The sequence below is a fragment of the Plectropomus leopardus genome, chromosome 24, assembly GCF_026936395.1.
Source record: "Plectropomus leopardus strain MGB_pleo_1.0 chromosome 24, ASM2693639v1, whole genome shotgun sequence".
Classification (NCBI taxonomy): Eukaryota; Metazoa; Chordata; class Actinopteri; order Perciformes; family Serranidae; genus Plectropomus; species Plectropomus leopardus.
This window is the reverse complement of record NC_142199.1, coordinates 3411544-3422574: the sequence shown is the minus strand read 5'-3', so window position 1 is coordinate 3422574 and position 11031 is coordinate 3411544. Positions and strand designations below refer to the sequence as shown.

At 32.5% G+C, this 11031-nt stretch overlaps 1 protein-coding gene across 1 annotated transcript; it reads left to right on the top strand.

Moving 5' to 3' along the window:
* Nucleotides 1-2178: 2178 nt before the first annotated feature.
* orc4 (origin recognition complex, subunit 4) lies at nucleotides 2179-9839 on the top strand. Its single transcript, XM_088074770.1, has 14 exons — nucleotides 2179-2289; nucleotides 3048-3108; nucleotides 3192-3268; nucleotides 4554-4644; nucleotides 4776-4851; nucleotides 5592-5677; nucleotides 5766-5814; nucleotides 6601-6752; nucleotides 6833-7006; nucleotides 7080-7166; nucleotides 7816-7924; nucleotides 8714-8809; nucleotides 9217-9284; nucleotides 9406-9839. Exons 2-14 carry the CDS (start codon nucleotides 3052-3054, stop codon nucleotides 9586-9588), a joined length of 1305 nt encoding a protein of 434 aa, XP_087930896.1. The 5' UTR covers nucleotides 2179-2289; nucleotides 3048-3051; the 3' UTR covers nucleotides 9589-9839.
* Nucleotides 9840-11031: the final 1192 nt, after the last annotated feature.

Here is an 11031-nt window from a genome sequence, read left to right as displayed (position 1 = left end):
GTCGTAAAATAGCAAGAATTAGTCGTAACGTGTGGAGAACAAAACCAAACACATGCAAAATATCAGCTTTCTACTGTAAATGATCTTCACTGTCATTGATTAGTGTCTCAAGCCATTTTCAAGTGTGTATATTTTAAATATACTGTATTGTAATGAATAGAAACCGAATGCTGCACAGAAAAAAAGGAGAAAAAACACATTTAAAACTGAGAAAAATGAAAAAAGCACCAAAGAAGAGGGCATAAATTCGACCTAATAATATAATATTTTACGTAAATATTCATTGCCAAGGTTAAAAAACAGAATCACTCCCTTGTTAATGTAATAAAGCTCTCTAATAATAATAATCCCATTAACAGCAGCTAATAGCTCAGAGGTATTGTGTCACTTTAATGAGGCGTATTGTGTGAACAAGATTAATAATATTAGCTGCAAATTGTTGTAATGCTGATAACTAATTACATTGATTGGAAGGTTTTAATTTAAAACTATTAAAACTTGCTGTATCACCTCTAGCAATTAACCCGACATGAAACAATGCTAAAATATGAAAAAATATGAATGGAGGCTGATAGAATCGCTGTTGTATTGTGGTAATTTCCCAGTTAAAAGTGTTTTTAAGTGTGTGAAAATATAAAATATGAAACATGGTGGCACTGAAGCAAAAAGAGACGCTCGGCAAAATAATTTCCCAGGATAAATAAAGGTCATGAAAGCTCAAAAATGGAGGAGTTCAGTCATCTGAAGTGAAAAGGAGACGCAGCTCAGGGTGCAAATGCTCGAGTTTTGTCTGAAGGTCAAACCTGAGGAGACGTTAAATTAATTCAGTGTACGGCTGCTCCAAAAGGACCGCTTCATGTATTTTTAAGGGCAAACACAGAGCTGAATGTGTGAGCGGAGAGCCGTATTTTAGAATAATGTGACAGGCTAAATGTGAGCGGAGAGCAGGAGACGATTTGCGAGATATCTGGTGGTTTATTGTGCTTTTTTCATCAGTCAACCAAAAGCCACAGGAAGCGTTTAAGTATCTCCAGAGCTCCATCATCGTTGTGAGGGAATAAAAGATGTTATGCAGCCATTCACATGAACCATCCCTCCTAATTTTATCAAGATCTGAGCGGCGGTGGCAGTTATGGCTTAAAAATCAAATTTTTAATTACGTATAATTGCCTCTGTTAGGGCAATCAGTGTCATCTTTTTAAATGCAATTCATCACACCTCCAAAATTGGTCAGGATCACGCAGATGATTTTCTCAAATTCAAATTTTTTATTGAGTCTTGAGTGGATTTTGTTTGAAAGCAAAAATGTTTGCAGGGCAGGATACATAAAGGCGGGATAAATTCAACATAGAAGGGTGTATAATGTAGGTAGTATGGTGTTAAATATTTTAACTGTAAACCTGGGTGTTACTGTACTTGTTGGGGGGTCAGATGCCTGAAAATGCTTAAGGACGTGTCATTTAAAATATGTTTTAAAGACAAATTAAAAATGGATCAAAACATTTATAAGTCTATAAATATCTCGTAACAATACTAAAAAATAGCAGTATAAAAAATGAGCAAAATCTGCATTGCTTGCCACTTTTAGTAATATTTTTTAAATATTTATTTTTAATTTATTTTTATTTTTAAATATATATTTTTCTAAATATATTTTATTTTGTGATTATTTACATATAATATTTGTATAATATTATAAATGTATATATAATTTAATTTTTTTAAAAATATGAATCATTTTGGTTGCGTATACAATATATTTCATATTTTTATTGTCGTTATTGTTTTATTAGTATTTGCATTATTATTAAATATGTATAATGATAATAATTAGTAATTAATTACAAAATATCATAACATTTACATACATATATTAATAATGAAATATATTAACTTACATAATTAATTATCATTATTAATTAGTTATTATATCTAATATTTATATTTTATTACATATTATGTATAACAAAATATTTTAATATAATACTAAATAATATATAATTATTTGTAGTACCAGTAATATGAGTATTATTATATAGAATATTTATATATGAATGTACAATAAAATATTTTATTCTCTCTATAGAAATATATCATTATTAATATTATTATTATTATTGCTCATGCTGTAGGTGACAGTGCATTTCTACTTTTTCTTTTTTTTTAATTCCATCTCAGCCAATCAGGACCCGAAAAATCTGCCAAAACCGGAAGTCGTCATAGCTGGCAGAGCCGGATTCCCGCGAAGATTCAGACCTCTCAGTCGGTGAATTACTGCTCATTTTCCAGGTATGTAAAGTTATTATTTTGGGTGTATACATTGTTAAACAGACGAACATTAATCTGAGTAAATAATCACAGAAGATCGCTGAGACGGAGCGTGCTAACGAGCGCGTGGCGTTCACTTCAGCGTGGAGAGCAAACGGGACCAAACTCCATTCATACATTATCTCAAATTAATGCTTCTCTGCTTTTGGGGGATTATTAATGCAGCTTGAAAACAACTTACGATCGCTTCTGCACATTACCGAGTCACTTTATAATTCGGCATATACACCATCCACTAAAACATCACAGATCTGGTTACACTGTCCAGATTTTAACGTCATGTCGGAAACACTCAGAGGCCGCTGTTAAAGTGGAAACTGTATTCAAACACAGGGTTCGAGTTGCATCGACTGTATGCCGAATTTAATGGTGATATAACCGCATTATTGTAGAGTTTATATACTGTCACACCATAAATGCACATATGTCACAAAGCGAGATCATAGTGTTTTGACGAAAACTAGATAGGAGTTTGGTGCAGACTCGTTATTTCCAAAGAATTTACATCTACATGAGATGACATACTGGTCGTGAATCGATAAAGTTAAAAGTAGGATCTAGACAGTCATTTTGATATTATTACTGTCATTGTGTGCTGCTTAGACATACTGAAGTGTTTTTTTAAATTTTCTTTCATGTTATTAAGGACCCTTGCAGCACATTTTGGGCCCCACAGATGCTTTTTTTAACCATTGACTTTGTCATGTTTTGCATTTTAGCACCATGAGTAAAAGGAAAACAAAAGCTGTTCACCTGCCGGTGGGAGAATGCATCACACAGGTGTGTATCAGCAAACACAACTTCATCTCTTTTAACTTTTTCACAGTGATGTGTTGCTGTAATATGTTTTATTTATTTTTCAGGTTCAGGAGATTTTGAGGGAGCGTCTTTGTCATCAGCAGCTCCCCGACAGGCTGGAGGGAGTGGAGGCTCAGCACAAGTAGGTTGATGTAATGTCGGATAAAAAATATTTATTTTGATGTGTGTCGAGGTGACTTTTCATCTTTTATTGATCTAAATTTTTACATTTTAAATATGTAGCCAAAAAATACAATATAATGTTACCATTACATCTAGATTTTCAGTTTTTTATTTGTTATATATTTTATTTATTTAAAATACATGTTTTTAAATATCTTTGATATTTTATTTAAGCGCTGCAGCTAACAGTTATTGACTTATTGGTTTTTCTCGGGCTGCACAATATATCTTAAAAAATTTTTTTTTATTAAAATGTCAACTTGTGACACATTGCACTTTGTCTACTGCATTAATATCGGCTTATTATATTTTGTGGCATTATTGTATATTTTCCTCATATTGTGCAGCCGTAGTTTCTTCTAAAAATGTCAGAAAAATCATGAAAAGTGCCATATTTATATTGCTTTTCAGTCCAAACAATAGCCCCAAAAAAAAAAAAACTATATTTAACGAAAAAAAAAAGAATTAAAAAAGATAGATTTTGGGAGTTTCTGCTGGGGAAAAAATTACTCAAAAAATTAATTAATAATTGAATTAATAATAATTGACCATAACAATAGATTTTAGGAGTTTCTACTGGAAAAAAATACTCAAAAAATTAATTAATAATAATTGACCATAACCATAGATTTTGGGAGTTTCTGCTGAAAAAAAATACTCAAAAAATTAATTAATAATTGAATTAATAATAATTGACCATAGCCATAGATTTTAAGAGTTTCTGCTGGGAAACAAATACTCAAAAAATTAAATTAATAAATGAAACTGTTTTTAAAAAAATGTTTTTTTAATCGATTAATTCTTTAAACTCCAGTGTTGTGATGTTACTGTGAACAAAAACCTTCTTTAAAATGGGAGACGGTGTCGTTAGAAGGGCCAACGTGAATAAAAGAGCCACAAAATAAAAGGAAAATCCATGAATTTCTAAATAAAACCTGCGTTGGGTTTGTCATGTGTGATAAAGGGACGACCTGGGAGTCTGAGCGAGTCTCATTGACCCAGTTCAGTCTTACCTGGCTGACAGCGCTGTCCCAGTTTGGAGGCTGGAAAGCTCCCAGCTGACTGGAGCACAACAGGAGCCTCGCAGGTGTTTCTCCGTGGAGTGAAATCCTCCTCCAGCACCGAGGATTTCATCATTTATACCCCTTAAATGAAGCTGTTACCGACTCAGACTGGTGCAATTTAACTAGAGCTCATTATGGAGGAGCATTGTGGGTATTGTAGTGAAGACACTGTGTTTGCAGACACCTCCTGGAGCTGCTGAAGCGGACGGCCGTCCACGGGGAGAGTAACTCGGTGCTAATCGTGGGTCCCAGAGGAGCAGGAAAAACAATGGTGAGCCTCTGCAGCCGTGCTTCAGATGGGCTTAAAATGTCTGAAAAAAAGATGAAGAATTGTGTTGGAAGTGTGTTTAAGTCCTCGGAGGTTTGCATTGTCTGATGCTGTCTGTGTTTTTGTGTCTGCAGCTGCTCAAGTGTGTGCTGAGAGACCTGATGGAGGAAAAAGAGGCAGAAAAAAACCTGCTGCAGGTTCATCTCAATGGTAACGGCTCGGATTTTACACCAAACTGATTTTACAACCTAAATTTCTGGATTTCTTACGACAGCAGAAGATATTTTGCCAGCGTTTATACATAAACAAGAGATTTTTCCAGACTCAAATATAATGAAATGCATTTCTATGTATATACACATATATTTATATATTAACATGGCATATAGCAATATAGCAATCACACAGAAACACAGATTTTTAGACTCAAAGTACAAATAATAATAAGATTAATTTATCTAAATTTATGTATGAGCATATGTTTCTTATTTTATTGTATTTTGTATTTTGCATTTATTTATTTAGCATAATTCCCTGTAACAAAGGGATAAAGAAAAAAATAGCAGGGATAAATTTAAATGTAAAATGGGTATTTTACCCATATTATTTTATTATTATTATTATTTTTTATTTTTTTATTTATTTTTTCTTAGCCCTTTGTTACAGGGAGTTGGGTTTATTATAGAGGAAAAATCTATGGTATTATAACAGCAAAAGGAATTTTAAATATAAAACGGGATCTGGGATATTTTTCTACAATTAAATGATTTCAAATAAAATAAAATTAACGATTAAAATTTATAATAACCTTTTTCAGTTTTGCAGATGCACCTTTTCACATAATTTTTCATAAAAAAAAAAATCAATATGTGAACTATAAAATGAGTAAAATATATGAAATTGTATATTATATATATTTAAAAAAAGTATTTCTTGCCTGTTTGCTGAAGGTCTCCTGCAGACGGACGACAGAATAGCGCTGAAAGAAATAACGCGGCAGCTCCACCTGGAAAACGTCGTTGGTGACAAAGTGTTTGTGAGTATCTGCATAAAGTTTAATTAACAGTTTTATGATTAATAATGTAATAAAATTACTCTAAATACCTGCTTCTGTTTCATTTCAGGGAAGCTTTGCAGAGAATCTGGCTTTTTTGCTGGAGGCTTTAAAGAAAGGTGAGAAAATGAGAAAATGGGAAAATAATCAACATTTTAGATTAGTTTTTTTTATGTATATATATTTCTTTAGCTTATTTTTATGTAATTTCTTTTTACTAATTTTCTGCATATTTTTGGGAGGTGTCTTGTTAAGTTTCTTGTTGTCTTCTCTCAATGTTTTTGAAAGATCAAATTGTCAAATAAAAAAACAATTATAAACTATATTTCTAATGATTATAAAAACTTTTTAAAATTATGTCACAGAAAAACCTAACATTTTAATACACTTTTAAAAAAATCAACATTTTAAAGTTGTTTCTTGTTTAAATATTTCTTTTGCTTATTTTATGTACTTTATTTTCATTTTTTCATTTGCATTTTTTAAGGAAAATAATCAACATTTTAGATTTTTTAAAAATATTTCTTTTGCTTATTTTATGTACTGTTTTTGACTATTTTTTGGCATTTTTTTAAGGAAAATAATCAACATTTTAGATTCGTTTTATTTTTTTAAATATTTCTTTTGCTTATTTTTATGTATTTTTTCTACTATTTTTTTTTTGCATTTTTTTTAAGGAAAATAACATTTTAGATTTGTTTTTTAAAAAAATATTTCTTAACCTTTTTTTATGTAATTTTTTAAACTAATTTTTTGCATATTTTTGGGAGGTGTCTTGTTAAGTTGCTTGTTGCCTTCTCTCCATGTTTCTGAAAGACGTCAAAACAATGTAGTCCAGTTTCAAAGGTTTCAGGCCAGACATGTTCACAGTTTCGCTTTCACACCGTCTTCTCTCCGTCGCTCAGGCGATCGCAGCAGCAGTCGCCCCGTTTTGTTCGTCCTGGACGAGTTCGACCTGTTCGCCCACCACAAGAACCAGACTCTGCTCTACAACCTGTTCGACGTGTCCCAGTCCGCCCAGGCTCCCGTCGCTGTGGTCGGCGTCACCTGCAGACTGGTGAGAATCGCCCAAACCATCCAAATCTTTCACGGTAAGTTTTGACTTTAAACATTTTGTGTGTGTTTGTCTCCGTGCAGGATGTCCTGGAGCTGCTGGAGAAGCGGGTGAAGTCGCGGTTTTCCCACCGTCAGATCCACCTGCTCAGCAACCCGACGTTCGCTCAATACCTGCGGAGAGTCCGGACGCAGCTCAGCCTCCCGGACGACTTCCCCGACAGCCAGTTTGCTCAAGACTGGAACGACGGCGTGAAGGCGAGTCCAAAATCTTCGCTCAGTTCAGACATCTGGAGTCAGATAATAAGTCAAATAATGTGTTTGTTTTCAGACTCTGTGTGAGGACAGATCAGTGGAGGACGTCTTACAGAGACACTTTAACTCCAGCAAAGACTTCCGCTCGCTGCACGTGCTGCTGGTACCGCTTCACTTTTCTACCGTAACACACTGCATCCGACGACCACGGCGACGGCAGAGAACTGCAATTACAATAATCATTAGAATATGTTTTATTTTTTCCAAATTTATTATCATTTTTAAGCTTTTTGAGGTAATTTCTTTTTTTCCCTTATTATGTTACTTATGTTACTTATATATTAATAATAATCCTAATTATGACTAACTAGCACGTTCCACAATTATTATTCATTTTAAGCACTTTTTCCAGATTATTTCCTGGAAGGACAGTTGCTAGAGCTGCATGTCTACAGAGAGAGCTACATTTATAATAATCATTATAATATATATATATATATATATATTTGAAATTTATTGTAATTTTAAAGCTTTTTGAGGTATTTTTTCCCCTTTTTTTTAACTTTCCCATTTTTGTCTTATTTTTTTATTTAGCTAATTTTCAGGAAATCTACTTGTACTATTTTTTTTAAAACAAAAACTATATTAATAATAATCCTAATTACGACTAACTAGCATGTTCCACAATTATACATTTTGAAGCACTTTTTCCAGGTTATTTCCTGGAAGGACAGTTGTTGTTACAGATTAATTTCATTGTTAAAAGCTGCATGTGATATTTACTTTTCTGATGCGTTGCTCTTTATTTCCAGACGTTGTGTCTGAGTCGCGTTTCTGTGGTCAAACCTGCCGTCACACCTGCAGACCTGCTGGAGGCCAGCAGACTGTGTTTCACCGACGCCAAGGCCAACATGCTCCATGGTCAGAACGAAATTTTAAAAATATACTGCTTTTAACCCTTTAATTATTTATTTAAGTTTATTTTTTCAGATCATTTCCTTGTTTTTTTTTTCACTTTTGCATGTGCTACTTTTCAAGAAAATCCTCTTTTTTTTTCAAATATTCAACTATATATTTTTTTTTTCAAAATCAAGAAATCATCTGTACTTAGAACTAGGGTTACAATGATATACTCGTTTTCATTTTTTATTTTTAGATTTTATCAGATAATTTCCTTTGGACCCTGGATCAATATCAGATGCTGTTCACAAGCACTTTAACCTCTGGAATATAAGATTTATTTTCTTTTTCTTAAATAAGAAAATGACGTGAAAATTAGCTGTGTGAATTTATAATTCTTACAATTACATTTAAAAATGTTACAGAAATTTTTATTTTAATTAATTTAAAAAATTAATTTTCATATTTCTATTTTTTTTCTTTTTAAAAAACTGTAATTTGTTTTTTAAATTTATTTTTTGCTTATTTTCTGTGAATTTAACATTTTAATAATTTCTTGCATTTTTTTTTCTTATAAGGTTACTAATTTCCTTTTTTCCAAATTTATGAAAGAAATGAAGTGATTATTATCATAACATGTATTTTTTATTATCTATGATATTGAAAAAAAATGCAGCTGGTCAGAGAATCTGCTTCTGTATTTATTTATTTTGCTAATTTTCAGGTAATCTCGCTGCACTTTTAAGCTTGCGGTGCAGCTGTTCCTCGTTCCTCACCTGTCTGTTATTTCTGTCTTCGTTCTCTCTGCAGGTCTGTCCATCCTGGAGCTGTGCCTGATCATCGCCATGAAACACCTCAACGACGTCTACGAAGGAGAGCCGTTCAACCTGCAGATGGTTCACAACGGTACGACGCAGACGGGAGAAAACTGGCGGTGAAAAGCAACGCAAGGCGACATTTCAAAGACAGAAACGAGGATATTAAAACTCAAAATCACAGTGACACGAGAGGGCTGTTCAATCAAAAGACTCAGGACGGCTGACTTTTAATTTTTAGCACCCGAACCTCTGATGCTAAAAAAAAAAAATTAAATAAATAATTTAAAATAATAATAATAATAATAATAATAATAATAATAATAATAATAATAATAATAATAATAATAATAATAATAATAAAAATAAATAAAATATAATAATAATAATAAAATAAAAGTCTGGTTATGAGTAAAACCAATCAAACATCAGCCAGAGTGTAATTAACTTTTTTCTTAATTTTTTTTTGCTTTTTTCTCTTTATGTCCAATTATTTAGAGTTTAAGAAGTTTCTGCAGAGAAAGTCGAACTCCATGTACAACTTTGAGCAGCCCGTCATCATGAAGGTCTGTATGAAGCATTTAAAGTGTCCCGTGATGCATTTAAGTGCCGATTTTGATGTAAAATGTTCAAATTTAAAGACTCTGAATCATCGGCTGACTCTTTCGCCTCCTCGCTCGTCCTCAGGCCTTCGAGCACCTGCAGCAGCTGGAGCTGATCCGGCCGGTCGACAGCGTTGCGTCCAAAACTCAGAGGGAGTACCAGCTGATGAGACTCATGCTGGACAACAGCCAGATCATGGAGGCGCTGCAGAAGTACCCACAATGCCCCACTGACGTCAAGCAGTGGGCCATGTCGGCGTTTGGATAAAACTCTGCATGCATTTGGACTTTTGTTTGTTGCGTTTTCTGCCAAAAAATCGGCAACAAAAAGAGAAAATTTGGGAAAATATGACGGAAGAGAGACGTTTCTGAGGTTTAACTGAGGATTAAATTTAAAATTACGTTACGTGAAACAACATCGATCTACACCAGCAGCGCCTATGTTTCATGTTGAAATTATTTTTCAGGATATTAAATGTGCTCTGGAGCTGAGTTTTCTAAATAAAGATTAAGAATTAAGATTGAGCAAAACAAAACATCTGTTATATAATTCAGGATTTTGGCCGTAACCCTCTGAAACCTGGATCGACATCAGTTTTCTTGTGCTGCATTCGGACGCCTTTATCAAGTCTTTAATACCTTTAACCCTGAGCAAATCTGTTTGATTTCTTTTTTTAAGAAAAAAAAGAGTAACTTGGTGAGACAGGTCCCACAAAGTGCAATAATTAATTTCTTTTTAAAAAGCTGGAGGGAAATGTACAGAACTACATTTATAATAATTGTAATTATAAATTATTATTTTTTAAATTATTCTATTTTTAAAGATGTTTTTGAGGTCATTTCCATCAGTTAACTTTTTCATTTTTGGGTTATTTATTTTTTCCAATTTCCAGGTAAACTACTTGTGCTTTTTTTTAAAACAAAAACTATATTTATAATTTTCCTAAGCACAACTAACTACCATTTTACTCGATTATTCTAAATTCTTTTTTAAAGCACTTTTTTCTAAACTTTTTAAAAAATTATTTATTCACTTTATTTATTTTGATCATTTTCTTGTAGTTTTTACTAATTTCTTCCAAAGTTTTGGGTGATTTCTTATTAAATTGCTAATTGCCTTTTTATCATGTTTTTTAAAAAAATCAAGCCAATGTGCCAAAGTTGAATTGGGGTTAAAATTCTTGAATTTCACCTTGAAAAACATTGAAAAGTCTGGAAACAGGTGTCATGCAGGTGAGCTGCTGAATGCTGCCATCTAGTGGCGGATCATTGCAATCATCAAACATCAGCAGATGGAAAAATGCAGCAAATGATTTCTGGCTAAAAGCTTGAAATTATGCAAAAATAGTGCTGTTTTGTTCGCAAATGACATCTGACAATAATGAAATGATCACAGACAATTAAAAAAAATAAAGTTATTGGTTAACTATTGGAAACCTGAACATGATGGCATAATTTCTTTCAAAAACCACAGGAGGGAGACATTAGGCAACTAAACAAAAATGGCCCAAAAATGAGCCCTGTAAAAAGTTACACGAAAATTATCTAAAAATTAGTTAATTAAAAAAGGGTGGTATTAAAATTCTGATAATAATAATAATTCTAAATATTTAATTGTGATGATTATTAATAGTTTTTTTTTCCCTGAACATTTTTTAAAATAATTTTCTAAATCTACTAATTTCTTGCAACATTTCTTACCAAGTTGGTC

Bases quoted from the DNA above. Each gene is read 5' to 3' on its own strand.
- orc4 (XM_088074770.1), top strand. From the start codon at position 3,052: ATGAGTAAAAGGAAAACAAAAGCTGTTCACCTGCCGGTGGGAGAATGC. The intron at 3,269-4,553 runs GTAGGTTGATGT...CTGTGTTTGCAG, and splicing joins GGAGTGGAGGCTCAGCACAA to ACACCTCCTGGAGCTGCTGA. The intron at 5,678-5,765 runs GTGAGTATCTGC...GTTTCATTTCAG, and splicing joins TCGTTGGTGACAAAGTGTTT to GGAAGCTTTGCAGAGAATCT.